Source organism: Chrysemys picta, chromosome 1 (genome assembly GCF_011386835.1).
Source record: "Chrysemys picta bellii isolate R12L10 chromosome 1, ASM1138683v2, whole genome shotgun sequence".
In the NCBI taxonomy this organism is placed as follows: Eukaryota; Metazoa; Chordata; order Testudines; family Emydidae; genus Chrysemys; species Chrysemys picta.
The window spans coordinates 62,835,704-62,851,996 of record NC_088791.1 but is presented as its reverse complement, the minus strand read 5'-3'; the positions used below and the strand labels follow the sequence as shown (position 1 = coordinate 62,851,996).

Below are 16,293 nucleotides of genomic sequence, written 5' to 3'. Positions count from 1 at the left end.
ACTCCACTGCCATCCCCGTTTGTCCTTGCTCAGCACTGGGGAGACATCCTCTCTTGGATTGCTGTTTCTTAGGCTTCTTCCTCATCCTCGGAGATGGAAACGGTGCTGAGAAACATGCAGTGCCAGAGGGGCGCTTTACACCAAAGCTGAGGTGTTCGGAAGACAAGCTCTCAGTCTAGCCTTTCTTTGTACAGGGTGTGAAGTCCTGACAGATTTCACAGCACTCTCATATGTGAGCCTCTCTCAGACACTTCAGACAACGCAAGTGCGGGTCACTCACCAGCATAGGCTTGCAACAGAAGGCACAAGGTTTGAAGCCAAGGGACTGGGGCATACCCAGCCCCAGGGGCGAAGAGAGGGAGACTATCTGCACTAATACTTTTTACTCTATTTACGCTACTACTAAACAGACTAATAAAACAAAGCTGAAGAGAAAACCACTGAATAACGCCTTGCCGAAGCAACAGGAACTGTTCCATCAACTGTCACGGGCGGTAAGAAGGAATTAAGAGAGTGAGGGGCCAGCAGTGCCCCTTATACCAGTGCATAAGCACGCAGCACCAGAGGGTACTAGAGTTGGCCCGACTGATACCACTTATGGAAAAATCTCTGGCGATGATGCACGTGACGTGCGCACAACTAACATGAAATGGACATGAGCAAACACAAAGAAGAACATGCCATTTTTAGTGACTTTACAGCATGAAGCTACTTTAAGCAAGAGATCTGCTAAAGAATATAATTATTTCAAAACCACAGATCCCTTGCACTTGGTGTAATTATTGTACTGAGTAACAGAGTAATTAACCATCACTGGATTAAAATTGATTTAAATAATTTTTGAACATACAAATTCAGTTATTTTGTGACAACTTTAAAGGTTTTACAACAACAACATAAAGAGGAACAAAACAACATCCATTCCAGTCAGTGATTTCTGTTAACTCCCCTGGAATTAATTTTATTCTTCTCTCCACATAAAGACACTTACTAGCTTCTGGAGATTAATTTAATTCCAAGAAACACCTTTAAGAGAAACATTTAGTTTTACACAAAGTTTTACAAGCCTTACCCTTTTGAGATGAATTGTTTTTAACGTCACTGCACATTCCGATAAAGCCTGCAGGGGAGGGGGAAAAAAAAGCCCTTAAGATTTCAACCCAAACACACTCTTGTCAGTAACTAGTATTGAATGTTAACTTTTGTTAATACCATACATTTATGTTAGGGACTCAGTCCTGAAGTCGTCTGCATACAGATCTTTCACTGAAATAAACTTGAGTTCTAAGAGCAGGACCACCTGCAGAATTAGGCACCCTCAAAAGAATGACTATCTAATTGTTTTACATAAATGGAAAAGCTTTTGTGTTATCAGTCAAATCAATTCTTTGTTGTATGTATATTTCAACTTTTAGAAGTTTTCATATGTATGTTAAAATAAATATTTCAGAATACGTACCAATACTGTCTGTGCATCTGCCAAGTCAAAAGTTTGTTTTAAAGGCGCTAAGAAACATGCAGGGACAATGTGCTTGTAGACAAAGTCTGCAAAACCTACTGGTCCATCTTTGCCCCCTGCGGGGAGGAAGGGAAAAAAAAGAAGCACTGTTCAGATTTTATCCTTCTAACAATTACTGATCATAAACCTGTCAGAATATGAATGCAAACTTACCCCAAAGCTCCACCAGCTTAGAAAGAATAATAAAGCATGTTTTCTGTGCAATAGGATCTGGATAGTCCACTGCTCCTTGGATGATAGTGAACAACACACGTTCCACATTCTCTGCATCTACAATAGATTACAGTAAATTAGATTTTTAGTATGAGAGATAAAACTAACTTGAGTTCTCCAGCGTGAACAGAGAAGACCTAATTTTTTAAGCCTTTGAGACTCCATAACACAAAGGGCAAAACAGTTTGTTATGTAATTCTTATTTAAAGAGGAAAAGATTTCAAAAGTGATTTTCAATTTACAAAATGTTATAACAGCATATAGACAACTTCGAAATACTCTACAAACTTAAATGACAAACAGGTTTCTATGGAGATAGGTTTCAGAGTGGTAGCCATGTTAGTCTGTATCAGCAAAAACAACAAGGAGTCCTTCTGGCACCTTAGGCCTGGTCTACACTAGCAGGTTATGTCGAATTTAGCAGCGCTAAATCGAATTAACTCTGCACCCGTCCACACAACAAAGCTATTTAGTTCGACATAGAGGTCTCCTAAATTCGACTTCTGTACTCCTCCCCAACGAGGGGAGTAGCGCTAAATTCGACATGGCCATGTTGAATTAGGGTAGGTGTGGATGGAAATCGACGCTAATAGCTCCGGGAGCTATCCCACAGTGCACCACTCTGTTGACCCTCTGGACAGCAGTCAGAGCTCGGATGCTCTGACCAGACACACAGGAAAAGCCCCGGGAAAATTTGAATTCCTTTTCCTGTCTGGGCAGTTTGAATCTCATTTCCTGTTTGGACATCGTGGCGAGCTCAGCAGCACTGGCAACAATGCAGAGCTCTCCAGCAGAGATGGCCATGCAATCTCAGAATAGAAAGAGGGCCCCGGCATGGACTGATCGGGAAGTCTTGGATCGGATCGCTGTGTGGGGCGATGAGTCCGTGCTTTCCGAGCTGCGATCCAAAAGACGGAATGCAAAGAGCTACGAGAAAATCTCCAAAGCCATGACAGAGAGAGGATACAGCCGGGAAGCAACGCAGTGCCGCGTGAAAATCAAGGAGCTGAGACAAGGCTACCAGAAGACCAAAGAGGCAAACGGACGCTCCGGATCCCATCCCCAGAAATCCCGTTTCTACGAGGCACTGCATTCCATCCTAGGTGCGGCCGCCACCACTACCCCACCACTGACTGTGGACTCTGAGGATGGGATATTGTCCACGCCCGCTTCCTCTGAGATGGTAGTGGACGGGGAAGAAGACTAAGGAGATGAGGAGGACGAGGCAGTCGACAGCGCTTACAACGCTGATTTCCCAGACAGCCAGGATCTCTTCATCACCCTCACAGAGATCCCGTACCAACCGTCCCCAGGCGTTAACCCGGACCCAGAATCAGGGGAAGGATCAGCCGATAAGTGGTTTAAACATGTAAACATTTATTTATAAAAGAATATAAATATTAACTGTGGCTTTTTCATGATTAGATTGTCCTAGGCACTTAAAGTTCTAGTCTTTGGCAGTGCAACTGCTGCAAAAAAAATCTAACAATGTCCGGTAAATCTTGATTGGTTTGCCCTAGGCGCTGTACTGTTTAGCCCTTGCCAGTGCAGCTACAGTAAAATTCGGTCAATATATCCGGGGATAGAGCAGAAATCCTCATGGGACATCTCCATGAAGCTCTCCTGGAGGAGATTGGAAAGCCTTTGCATGAGGTTCCTTGGGAGAGCAGCCTTGTTGTGTCCTCCGTAGTAGGAAATGTTTCCGTGCCAGGCTACCATCAAGTACTCCGGGATCATTGCCTTGCACAGCATGGCGGCATACGGCCCTGGTCTTTGGAGGCTTTCCCGAAGCATGCGTTCTTTCTCGCTGTCAGAAATACGCATCAGAGTGATGTCGCTCATGGTGACCTGCTTTGAATTAGGGCAATGTTAGTATTGGGACTGCTTCCCTGTTCCTTTACAGAACTGTAACTGCCGGTTTACAGCCATGCGGTGGAGGCGGAAGAGGGGCAGCATAGAGGGATCTTTCCCGGGGACAGCCGTGAGGGGGTGGGACAGGGGCAGAGTTAATGCTTGCCGGATTGCTGGCAGCAGGAACTGGCCAACGCTAGGAGCACTTTGAACGTGAAAGTAGGGCAGTGCTATTATGAAAGTTTTAAGCTGCCACAAGTCTACGGCTTACCATGTCAGCCCGCTACCCAAATTCTGCTGTGCTGTTCCGATTCTGTGATCTGCACTGCAGGACCCCAGGGACTGAATGCGAAGGCCGAAAATTCGACCTTGTCCTGAGTGCGCATGTGATAGGTGCTGTGAATGGTCTTTTTCACAGAGACTATTTTCTTTCAGAGGGGTAGCTGTGTTAGTCTGAATCTGTAAAAAGCAACAGAGGGTCCTGTGGCACCTTTGAGACTAACAGAAGTACTGGGAGCATGAGCTTTCGTGGGTAAGAACCTCACTTCTTCGAAGTGAGGTTCTTACCCACGAAAGCTCATGCTCCCAGTACTTCTGTTAGTCTCAAAGGTGCCACAGGACCCTCTGTTGCTTTTTACTATTTTCTTTGTTCACCCAAAAATTTATCTTTCTGAGGAATTCACTCCCTTTTTCCCATCCCACAGCTGTGGCTGTCTCCCGACCTACCCTGTCATCAGACTCCCAGAGGCTGTCGCAGATTAGGCGTAGACGGAAAAGGACACGGGACAACATGTTCTCAGAACTTATGGGCTGCTCCCGAGCCGAGTCAACACTGCAGAGTCAGTGGAGGGAGAACTTGTCCCAAATGCACCGATCACACATGGAACAGGAGGAGAGGTGGCGGCAGGAAGACCAGCAGGCGACTCAAACACTGCTTGGACTAATGAGGGAGCAAACGGACACGCTCCGGCGCCTTGTGGATGTTCTGCAGGACCGGAGGCAGGAGGACAGAGCCCTGCTGCAGTCTATCTGTAACCACCGTCCCCCGCCACAAAGTCCCATACCCTCCTCACCGAAAGTACCAAGAAGGAGGGGCTGCAGAGCCCGTGAAAACTGTCACTCTACCCCTGCAGACTGCTCAAGTAGCAGAAGGCTGTCATTCCCCAAAATTTGATAAGTCCTTTCCTTCCCCCATCACCCAAGCCCCCATCCCAGTTTCATTGTCCATTTGCTAATAAAAAATAAGTTTCTGTTAATTGCTGTTTCCATCATGTTTTTTTAGAGGACAGTCTGTTTTAAGGGGGGGGGAAAAAGGTGGTTGGTACAGACACGGGGGCAGGTTCAGCAGCAGGTCACACACACAGTGCAGTCACTAGGCACCCTGGTCAGTCTGGGAGGTGGTTTTCATTGTCGGGGGGGGGGGGGGTATGAGACTGTGGCGGGGGAGGGCGGTTACAGATCTTATGCAGCGGTCCTTATCCTGGATCACAGAGCCACGCAGCAGGGAATCTGTAACCGTCCTCCCCCTGCCACAAAGTCACATAGCCCACACACACAGAGTCCCGAACAGGAGGGGTGGCAGGCTCCGTTCAAACAATCAGTCCGCCAGTGCGGACCACTGTACAAGAAGGAGCCTGGCATTCCTCGAGTTTAGAAGCGTCCTTTGCATGAGTACACTACACCCGCTCCCCACCACAGTCTGCGTCCCAGTTTCAACACTTTACCGCGAAAACAGTAATAAATAAAACGTTGTTCATTAACAAATTTTCAGTGATTTTATTTTTAAACGTGTGTTGGAAGGGGGGGAAGGGGGTGAACGGGGTATGAAACTGGAGAGGATTGTGAACAGTCACTGGGTAAAGAAACGGGGGCAGGTTCAGCTTCTCTGTAAACCAACAAAATTGTCACAGGTTACCCTGCTCACTCAGGAACCTAGCTTTCAAAGCCTCCCGGATGCACAGCGCGTCCCGCTGGGCTCTTCTAATCGCACGGCTGTCTGGCTGGGCGTAATCAGCAGCCAGGCAATTTGCCTCAACCTCCCACCCCGCCATAAAGGTCTCCCCCTTGCTCTCACAGAGATTGTGGAGCACACAGCAAGCTGCAATAACAATGGGGATATTGGTTTCGCTGAGATCGGAGCGAGTCAATAAGCTTCTCCATCTCCCCTTGAGACGTCCAAAAGCACACTCCACCACCATTCTGCACTTGCTCAGACGGTAGTTGAGTTCCTTTTCACTGTCCAGGGAGCCTGTATAGGGCTTCATGAGCCATGGCATTAGCGGGTAGGCTGGGTCCCCGAGGATCACTATAGGCATCTCCACATCCCCAACAGTTATTTTGTGGTCCAGGAAGTAAGTACCTTCCTGCAGCCGTCTAAACAGACCAGAGGTCCTGAAAACACGAGCGTCACGAACCTTGCCCGGCCATCTGACGTAGATGTTGGTAAAACGTCCCCTGTGGTCCACCAGTGCTTGCAGCACCATGGAAAAGTAACCCTTTCGCTTAATGTACTGGCTGGCCTGGTGGTCCAGTCCCAAGATAGGGATGTGAGTTCCATCTATGGCCCCACCGCAGTTTGGGAATCCCATCGCTGCGAAGCCATTTACGATCCCCTCCACGTTTCCCAGGGTCACTACCTTTGACAGCAGTACATCAACGATTGCCTTGGCTACTTGCATCACAACAACCCCCACGGTAGATTTGCCCACGCCAAAGTGGTTCGCGACTGACCGGTAGCTGTCTGGCGTGGCAAGTTTCCAGAGGGCTATGGCCACTCGCTTCTGGACAGTCAGGGCTGCTCGCATCCGGGTGTCCTTGCGCTTCAGGGCAGGGGACAGCAACTCACAAAGTTCAAGGAAAGTTCCCTTCCGCATGCAAAAGTTTCTCAGCCACTGGGATTCATCCCAGACCTGCGGCACTATGCGGTCCCACCAGTCAGTGCTTGTTTCACGTGCCCAGAATCGCCGTTCCACGGCATCAACATGACCCATTACCACCATTATGTCCACGGCGCGGGGTCCCGTGCTTTGTGACAGGTCTGTGCCACTCTCAGACTTCATGTCCTCATTGCGCTGCCGTAGCCGCCTCGCCCGATTTCTCACCATCTGCCTCTGGAAAAGGTGGCTGATAAGGTGCGAGGTGTTGACAACGGCCATAACTGCAGCGATGGTCGCAGCGGGCTCCATGCTCACAGTGCTGTGGCGCCCGCGCTGTCACTCACCAGAAAAGTGCGCGAACTGATTGCCCACCGGCGCTTTCAGGGAGGGAGGGCGGGAGTGACGGTTGGATGACGACAGTTACCCAAAACCACCCTCGACACATTTTTTCCCCCAGCAGGCATTAGGGGCTCGACCCAGAATTCCAATGGGCAGCGGGGACTGCGGGAACTGTGGGATAGCTGCCCACAGTGCACCGCTTCCAATGTCGACGCTTGCCCTGTTAGTGTGGACTCTCACAGTCGAATTACTGTCCTTAGTGTGGAAACACACATTCGACTTTGTAATATCGATTCCACATATTCGATTTAAGTGACATCGAAGTACTCTCGTAGTGTAGACAGACCCTTAGAGACTAAAATTTATTTGGGCATAAGCTTTCGTGTCCCTTGAACAGAAATAGGTATATAGATATCTATTCAAGGGACACCATCATCGGATCTAACCACATCAGCCACACCATCAGGGGCTCGTTCACCTCCACATCTACCAATGTAATATGTGCCAGCAATGCCCCTCTGCCATGTACATTGGCCAAACTGGACAGTCTCTACGCAAAAGAATAAATGGACACAAATCTGACATCAGAAATTATAACATTCAAAAACCAGTAGGAGAACACTTCAATCTCCCTGGACACTCAATAGCAGACTTAAAAGTGGCAATTCAACAAAAAACCTTCAGAAACAGACTCCAATGAGAAACTGCAGAACTGGAATTAAGGTACAAACTGGACACCATCAAATAGGGCCTGAATAAAGACTGGGAGTGGATGGGTCACTACAAAAACTAATTTTCCCCCAGCTGATACTCACGCCTTCTTGTCAACTGTTTGAAATGGGCCATCTTGTTTACACTGGCCTCATTAGCACTACAAAAGTGATTTCCACCCCTTCTTGTCAACTGTTCAGACTAGCCCACTTCCACCTTAATTGAATTGGCTCGTTAGTACCAACCCCCTCACTTGATAAGGCAACTCACATCTTTTCAAATGCTGTGTATATATACCTGCTTACTGTATGTTCTACTCCATGCATCTGATGAAGTGGGTTTTAGCCCACAAAAGCTTATGCCCAAATAAATGTGTTAAGTCTCTAAGGTGCCACGAGGACTCCTCGTTGATTTGAAGTTTCTATGGAATAATTTATAAGATAGCTATAAAATATATTCTCTAGCAACATCTTGGTTCATCATGTTTTTATCAGTAATAAATGTTTATGATTGATAGAAATAAGATTATAAACTGCTGAGATATGGTCAGAATAAATTCCTCTTGGTTTTTGAAAAAGCTAATTAATGCACTGGCAAACTAATATGCAAAATAAGAACTTTGTTTGGTCTTGATAAAAGAACTGTTGTAACAAGTTCTATGGTTGTCTGACTGCCAGATCCATATAATAAGATATTTTATGTATTTTTTACAAAAACACATGTAATCTGCTGAAGTGTACATTTTTAATAGAACTCTCTAGAAATCCCTGAACCTGCAAGAACCCTTGGAGTGGAAATGTTGACAGTTCCCATGGAGGAAGATGCTAAGATAACAACTGAAAAAAGATCCTTCCCAAAGAAGCAAAGTTTAACTAGACACCAATGGGGAGATGGATTTCTTCTGAAAGCGTTAAAACTCTCAGCTCAAAAAGTTCACCAGTTCAAAAGTAGCTATGTGAAATGGACCATTATAAAGTGAGCCAATTTCACTTCTAATAAGAAGAAAATTGAAAAATTATAAAGGTAAAAGTTACATGTACCCAAGGTGATGTCATGTCTCACAATACTTATTAGACAGGTGTCATTTTTCATAAGTTCTTTCTGTTTGAAGTCAGGACACTGACCATGGGGAGTGGGGAAAAAGGACAGAAATACAAGTTATGGAAGCTGACAGGAAAATTCACCAGCATGTTGTCTGAAGTAAAGGTTTCTTGACAACGTTTGCTACAAAAAACGTTTATAGCTACCAATCTTACATTTATGCTTAACACAAAAATTGCCATGCTGGAGCTGGCTAGTGGTCTACCTAGTCCAGCATCCGGTCTCTGATAGTGGTCAGTGCCATGTGTTCAGAGGAATGCAAAGCCCCATAGTGAAAATAATGGAATAGCCTATCCACAGAAGTTTCTTCCTAAACACCAGCGTGTTGCTGGCTTACACTCTGATGTACAAGGATTTGATCATTTAACAATTGTAGATGTTTTCATTAGTAACAGTCTTATACTTCTTTTACCCAACTCTTGGCCTCAATAAATCTGGTAGCTCTATATTCCTCTCGTTAATCATGCACTGTATAAGTAGTACTTCCTGTCACTGGGTTTTGGTTTATTGCCTTTCAATGTTATATATGTTATATATGTTTCCCTGTTCTTGTATTATGAGAAAGGTAAAGCCAAGAGAACAAGAATTTACATTCTCCGTTCCATTAGTTATTTTGTATCAATTGAACACATCTAGTGTTTTCAGTCTCTTCATATGGAAGTCTTTCTGACCCTCATTTTTGTCACCTATTTCTGGATCTTTCATTTGTTTTTCTTTTTGAGAAAGCAACAAGAGCTGAACACAGTAATCCAAGTGATTGACAATGGCATTTTAAAATATTTTCAGTATTTGCTATCCTATCTTTTTTAAACATTCTAATGTTTTGTTTTCTCTTTTGACCTCTCCTGCACCTTGAGCAGAGGTTTATGTTGAGCTGTTCACAACTGGCACAGCCCTGCCCATCCCTCATTTCTACCTCTCCTCCCCAGTTACAGCTACTTTAAACTCAGCAATATTCTAGTTCTTTTCAACATGTATGGTGATACTTGTGTCAAAAACAAATTGCTCCCATTGCGTTGCCCCTATATACTTAGCTTTATTAAGATCCTTTGAAGTTCCTCAGTCTAAGTAAATGTCACCTGCATGTTTTCCCACCTCACTGTTTATTCCTCTTCCTCTAATAAATGTATGGTTTCCTTAACCTATATTAGTACATCTTTTTGCAGTCTTGCCTAGATGAAAATCTAAAGCTTTTCATGTTTTCATGCATTTCTTCTTTCAACCTGCTAACGCTTCATTTAACAAAAGAACGTTTGAACAGATTCTGCACCAGTTAAGTCAACAGAACATATGAAATTGCCTTCAGTGGCAAGTGACCCCAAATTTGTGTGTCTGTTAATGCTGGGAAACAGGTGTGGACTAGACACCCAGTGAGTCAAAATGAACCTCAGACATCAGGGGCAGAAGCGAAAACAGATGCTATTAGCAGGTAACCAACGTAGAGGAAGGAGCAGCTCTAGTTTCTGCCCACTGATGTGCCATAGGGGCTGTGCTGGCATAGAGAATGAGCTGTAAGACCATAAAAGGTACTGAGGCAAGGTTATTCACTGTATTGCATACAACAGTTGGTCATAAGTGATACATTTAATATAGCTGGCAAAGTGTATTTCCATAGAAAAACATTTGATGTGCTTGTATTACTTGTCCGAAATCTCACTCCACCACTCAAACAAATATTAAGTCACAAAACATTGCCAAAATAATCACTATAAAAATAGTTTACTCATTGTATTTCTAAATGTTACAAACTAGAATTCTTGTTTAGATAGCCAAAATTAAGTATAATCCATTTAAGGCAGTGGATCCTACCTTAAACATTTAAATAGCATTTAGCAGGAATTGTGCTAATAATTTCGGCAAACAAAACTGCTTGTTGTATTGGGTAAAAATGATTCATGGTGTGATCCCATGAGTGACTGCTCACCCTGATTAGCTATGACTTCACTCATTCCACTGCCAGTGACCGTCTGCAGGAAGGCAAAATAACTTCTCCGTAACATTTGCTTTTCTAAAGCAGCAGATTGGTCATTTTCTTCTGCTGGACGAAGCAACACTTCAAAAATAGCATGAAGTAGCGGCATAAACATCTGTTGCAGAAATGGGGAAACCTGGGTCTGTAGAAGTTGGGGTGCGGTGGGGAGAGAAACAGTGTCAACTGACAGCTCATTACAGAGACATAAAAATCTAGCACAGAAAAGAGATTCATTTTCATTAGCTTTTGTTGTCACTTCCAATAATTAAAAATAGTCAGGCACCCTCCAAGTGTAGATATAAACACATAGGTAGAAGTGCTATATAATGATATAGCATTCATAATGCACTGCTGACCATTAATCAATCAACCTCAAAAACTAGTCTAATATTTCAAATCTGAGCCATTTCAGACAGCTTATCTTTATTTAAAAAAGGCTTTTCTGAGAAATGGCTATTTCCCCCACCACTCATGTGAGATTCTCCCATCCTTCCTCCACCAGAATTATACTGAGGCTCAAGAGGAGAAATATTTAGTTCTGCACCAACAGACTTATCCATTCTTAGCCCTGCAGATTGTTAAATAGGAATTTTATCCTTCTGGAAAAGGGAGATTTTCAATTCTTCCAATGATACAAACAGCACTTGCTTCAAAATCCTGGAAAGCCTCAAGTTGCTGGATTGCAAAATCATGGCATTTAAAATGATAGAAAATTTATTTTAGGTTATTTCTAAAAAGATTTCAAAATGTAGAAATTGACACAAGAACAAAGTGGACCTCTATCATCATCTGTGACACCCTTAACTTCAACAGTTTTCTTGCTTAAAGCCTGAAAATAGGTAAGAGGTCATCAGGTTACCTTAATTTCCTCCAATTTGAGGCTTCATAGACAGACATGACTGCTGGCAGAATAGAATTTTCAAAAATTGTTAGATTGAGGACCTTTTGGTGACATACGAGTGTCAAATTTGTTTTTCCTGCAGTCAGCAGTCCATAACAACTGATGTACAAGATTGTAGCTCAAGAGAGTGAAGACTCAAGGCTTTGACACTAGTAAGTAATGCATCCACTCAAACCTCATGCCTATAATATATACTTACTACACCACTCAGTAAATATGCACACCATCAGAAGGGTAGGGAAGTGAAATACTGTCTTTCTTGTCCATTAAACCTTAAGTCATTTTCCTACTTAGCGCTACGGTTTTTTTTAAAATTAGGCACAGTTTTTATGCATTTACAGATACAACCTGTTTAGGAAGATTTAAGTCATTTACTGAGAAAGATGAATGATTAATCAAACTTAAAAAGCAATTCAAGAGGAGAAAAAGCTGCATGTAATTAGAGTTGATGATAGAGTTGATAAAAATCTCCCTTTTCCTAAAGTTATACTAAGAATTGCATAGTTTACTTCTTTTCATGGCTATATGCTTCCCCCATTATGCCTGACCCCAACATTTCATTCTTCTTTTCCTCAATTCATCGTAGGCCTTTACTGGGGTCAACAGGCAATCCCTATTTATCATAATTTATCTCACCCATATGGTTACTTAATTCCTTACTCTATCTTGAACTGCCATCAGTGTCATCTGAAAAACCTAACAGGATACAACACCAATGTGGAAACCACTTTCTCTTTCCCTAACCTCCCAAAACTTGCCATAATCTTTACATCCCACCACCATCACTCCATAGAGTTCAGAGTGTGAAATTCCCAACAGTGTTCCAGAGCCTAGATCCCCCATGCTCTAGTATATATTTCTGCCATGCCACCATGATAGTTCATAATCATTTCTTCTCTGTAGTATTTTCATTTTCACATCAAACTCTGCCTTTTAGTATATTTAACAAGAAACTTTCAGCTGAAAGATTCTATACACCAGGGCTTCTCAAGCTTTTTCATACTGGGACCAGATTTTGTACACAGATGCAATGGGATTACTCATGTGCACGAGACAACCTCCCCTCCCATTCATGAATGCAACAACAATTGCTGACATTGAAAAGTAATACTAGCCCAGTAATTTAATGTATTTTAGTTGTCCCATTCAATACAATTTAGCAATTTGAAATGAGGAGCCAGCACAATGTGACCAGCCACAGTTTGAGAAGCTCTCCAATTCAATAGTGAAAGTTTCTGTCAATCTCATTTACATACCAAACACATCTGCAAACATTCCTAGACATTAGTTCTGCTCCAAAAACCCATGTTCCTACCTGTGTTTAAGAACTCTTCACTATTTGTGGACCCATCTTGTATTGTAGTGCGTTAAGTACCAGTGTATATTTTTGTATAACAATTACACACCAAGTTCCTGTACACCAGTGTTCTCCACAAAATATCCACACACCGTATCTAAAACTTGTATACCTACCTGCATTTTTTTACATGTCTATATCTGTGTACATACCCGTAAATCTTGCTACAAAAAAGAAAAGGAACAAAGTTCACTTCAGGTTTAATCACTGTTGAGTGATTAGCATTTTTTCAAATTAAATTTAGCACCATGGCATTTTGCCTATTCAATACTAACTTCATCACGGGAAACAAGTATCGTGTTTCTTGTTAATATAAAAAGTGTTTTTAAGCAGTGAAATACCAAATCCAAAAGCTGTATCTTTAAAAAAAAAATGTTGCTTTTTGGGGTAATTACAGTTAAAGAAGGAATACCCCTTTAGTTCTTGGGAATATACTAAAAGATATGTTCTTTCCCTCCGTCTCAAGCAGGTATTTACTAATAAAAAGCATTTACAGCTACAAAATAAAGCTTGAAGTACAATTCTATGAAGTTCAGGTTCCTCCACATACAATGACCCTTTTTCTAATCCCAGAAAGCAGGAGTTTAGAAGCCTCCCATGCCATAAACTGACAGACTCAGACCTTGAACTTAGCTGTGATTTGATTTATGAGAGGAATGAATTCTTGAAGGTCTTTTGCTTCGCAATCTTTGAGCATGTGTTCTGAGGCAGAAGGGATGAATGGAAGAACTTCTTCCTCTAGGCAAATAATCATGCGGTGAAGGAATGTGCGGACACCGCTTCTGATAACTTCCTTTTGTAACGGACAGCTGAGTGCTGGCAAAAACGTCTGTAAGCAGTCCAGGTATACTTCAGAGCAGCCACACTGCTTTACTGTCTGCTTGTTGCTGAAAGCTTTGCTGGTTCGGCTGTGCAAGCAAATGAACACACAAAGTTCTCTATTAACTCACATTCCAATGGAAATAAAAAGCAACAATGCAGATCTAGAACAAGACTTACTTTAGATATTTAAGAACTTAAATGTACTGTTCAAACATTAAAATTTCCTGAAATGGGGAGCCAAACACTTAGGGCATCGAGTTTTTTAATCACTTATTAAATGTAATTTACTTCACACTAAAAAGAACAGCATTTTGAGATTTAAGTTTGAGTGAATTTATCATTCACAAATGGTGCCAAAATGGACAGCACTAGAATATTCTCTTTATTTTAACTGAAGTTCTTCATAAGATGTTGCATGAGTCATTTAATGGTAAGTGGTTTGGTTTATTAGAAATTCAGCGAAATGCAAGGATTCTGAAGACCTTAGATCCTCTATTGACACTCTTTCCTAGAAGGTACCTTCCCTGATTTTCTGGGCTGTTTGGAGAGAGTGCCAACCAAAAACAGATTTTTGGGCAATAAATGCTTGCAGAGCAATTCAAGCTTGTCACTGCTTTTGTTGATTCCAAAAATTTTTCTCTTAAAAAACAAAAACAATGTATACCTGTCGAGTAAATTTTAACGTACCCACCTAGCAAAGCCAACAGCATGATTGAGGCAGTCAGCCAGTGCTATCTGTCTGTCCTCATCTTGTGCCACCATCAGTTTTTCTAGCAGCACTTTAAACTTCTCCATTAGTGGAGTTAACAGATTCCTCATTAGAACCTGTTTCCTTTCTGCAGAGTATTCACTGTTAACTATCAGCACTCCAGCTGTTTCATAAATGAATAATTGATCATCACTGCTTAATAAAGCCTGGTAACCATTTTCCTAGAGCCAAAGACAGAGAATATATATAAATCACCAATTACTGAAATTTTGTTCTACTAAATCTTTATAAAATTCCAAAGAGAATTGTTGAAGGACAAGGAGTAAAGAGAAATCTCTACAGAAAAAGTTTATTCTTTCACAAAAATGTAAAGTTAAGATATAATAAATTAATAACTAAAACAAACTAAGTATAAATCAGAAGAAAGTATAGAAGTGTCTGAAATACAGGCTGTTGGGATTTCCTCCGAGACCTCTTCCACTTGGTTTATCCAGAACACCATATCCAGTGCTGGGAGAACACTTCATCCAGATCTCTGGGCTCAGAAAAGACACACACACACACACACACACACACACACACACACACACACACTCTCGCCCCCCACCCCCTCTTTCTCCTCCTCCCTCCCATCTGGACTCCAGATTGTGTCACTCAGGTTCCTTTATTTGGCATACAGCAAAGCTATGCTGAGTTGATCAGACTCAAGTGTAGGGGGTGGGTGTAGGGCATACCACACATCCAAAGTTACAAAGAAAACCTCTTCCTTCATATACATATCTACTATAGATCACCCCACATATTTCTTGACTGGCTTGGTTATTTTGCAGGAAACAATCCCTATGCAGCAAGCTTTGTCCATGCTCGACCTACTCTTATCTTCATATCTACATTCTTAACTTACCTTGTCCATTGTTAGTAAAGGATTGCCTTGGTGTTCTCCCTCTTATCTTAGCTTGCTCAGGCATTCTGCCCTTTTAGCCTATTGACCTATTTACTTATTTTATTTAGCAAACATTCTGTTTTCAGCCTAACAATCTGTTTACCTCCTTAAATCTATCCTCCAAGAAATGAGGCCTCCCTTCATGAGTTAATTTCTCACGTCAATGCAGGCTACAGCTACTCAGGGCCACTACAATCTCCCTCTCCAGTGCTTTTGATAGATCAGTGCACTTTAACAGAAGTATCAATAGGAGTTGCAATTGTTTGTGGACCTCGTGCCAGTTTCAAAGATTTTCAAAGGATCATCAACAGGTAGAAATCTCATCTACACATGTATTTCTAAAGCCCATGCTTTCTAGGACCCTATTCAACAAGATACTGAAGCATGTGCCTAACTTTAATCACATGAGTAGTCTCACTGAAGTCCCAGGAATTCAATGGGACTACCCATGTGTAGAAATTTAGAAATGTACTTAAGTACTTACTGATTAGAGCCTTAGTACCTAGGCACCCAGATGAATACAGATTCACACACTTCATTTGTGAAATTTTATAGGAAATAATAAGTACTTACAGGTGGAGAAAGTTCTAGCAGATCTTGTATTCTGTTCAGAACATCTTCAATAAAGGGGTTCATCTGTTTACTGAAGTAAAACATTTAAGTAGTATTACATATTTCTAGAAATCACCACTTGCAAAATCTTAGCATTACTGCAAGAGAGAATCCTGCTCTAACTTGGAAACTAGGGTTTGGGTTGGACCAGTGTGGTGAACTGCCACCTCATGTTCCTGTGTGGTCCTCCAGAATAAGAGTTTTCATTTTAAAGAAGTCTCTGGTTTTAGGATTGCGAGGAAAACCTCAAAAATGTGCATGTAATGAATGCAGAGATGTCTGCATGAGTCTCCAGAGAGCCTGGAAAAATAGCTGACAAGTGGCAATGGCCCTATTCATTTCAGAGCTTGTCTACACTTACAGGCTG

At 42.4% G+C, this 16,293-nt stretch overlaps 1 protein-coding gene across 4 annotated transcripts in view; it reads right to left on the bottom strand.

Annotated features, from left to right (window-relative positions):
* XPOT (exportin for tRNA) overlaps window positions 1-16,293 on the bottom strand; it is a 69,369-nt gene that overhangs the window by 7,322 nt on the left and 45,754 nt on the right. For 2 of the 4 annotated variants that reach the window (XM_065558096.1, XM_065558104.1), the window contains exons 16-23: window positions 15,888-15,957; window positions 14,354-14,592; window positions 13,463-13,748; window positions 12,993-13,004; window positions 10,535-10,724; window positions 1,673-1,789; window positions 1,460-1,575; window positions 1,073-1,120 (exon numbers count right to left, since the gene is read on the bottom strand). In XM_065558096.1, the coding sequence (XP_065414168.1) occupies window positions 1,073-1,120; window positions 1,460-1,575; window positions 1,673-1,789; window positions 10,535-10,724; window positions 12,993-13,004; window positions 13,463-13,748; window positions 14,354-14,592; window positions 15,888-15,957 (1,078 nt within the window). The remainder of the gene's footprint in view (window positions 1-1,072; window positions 1,121-1,459; window positions 1,576-1,672; window positions 1,790-10,534; window positions 10,725-12,992; window positions 13,005-13,462; window positions 13,749-14,353; window positions 14,593-15,887; window positions 15,958-16,293) is intronic. The other 2 variants (XM_005303183.5, XM_065558112.1) reach the window with 1 other exon arrangement.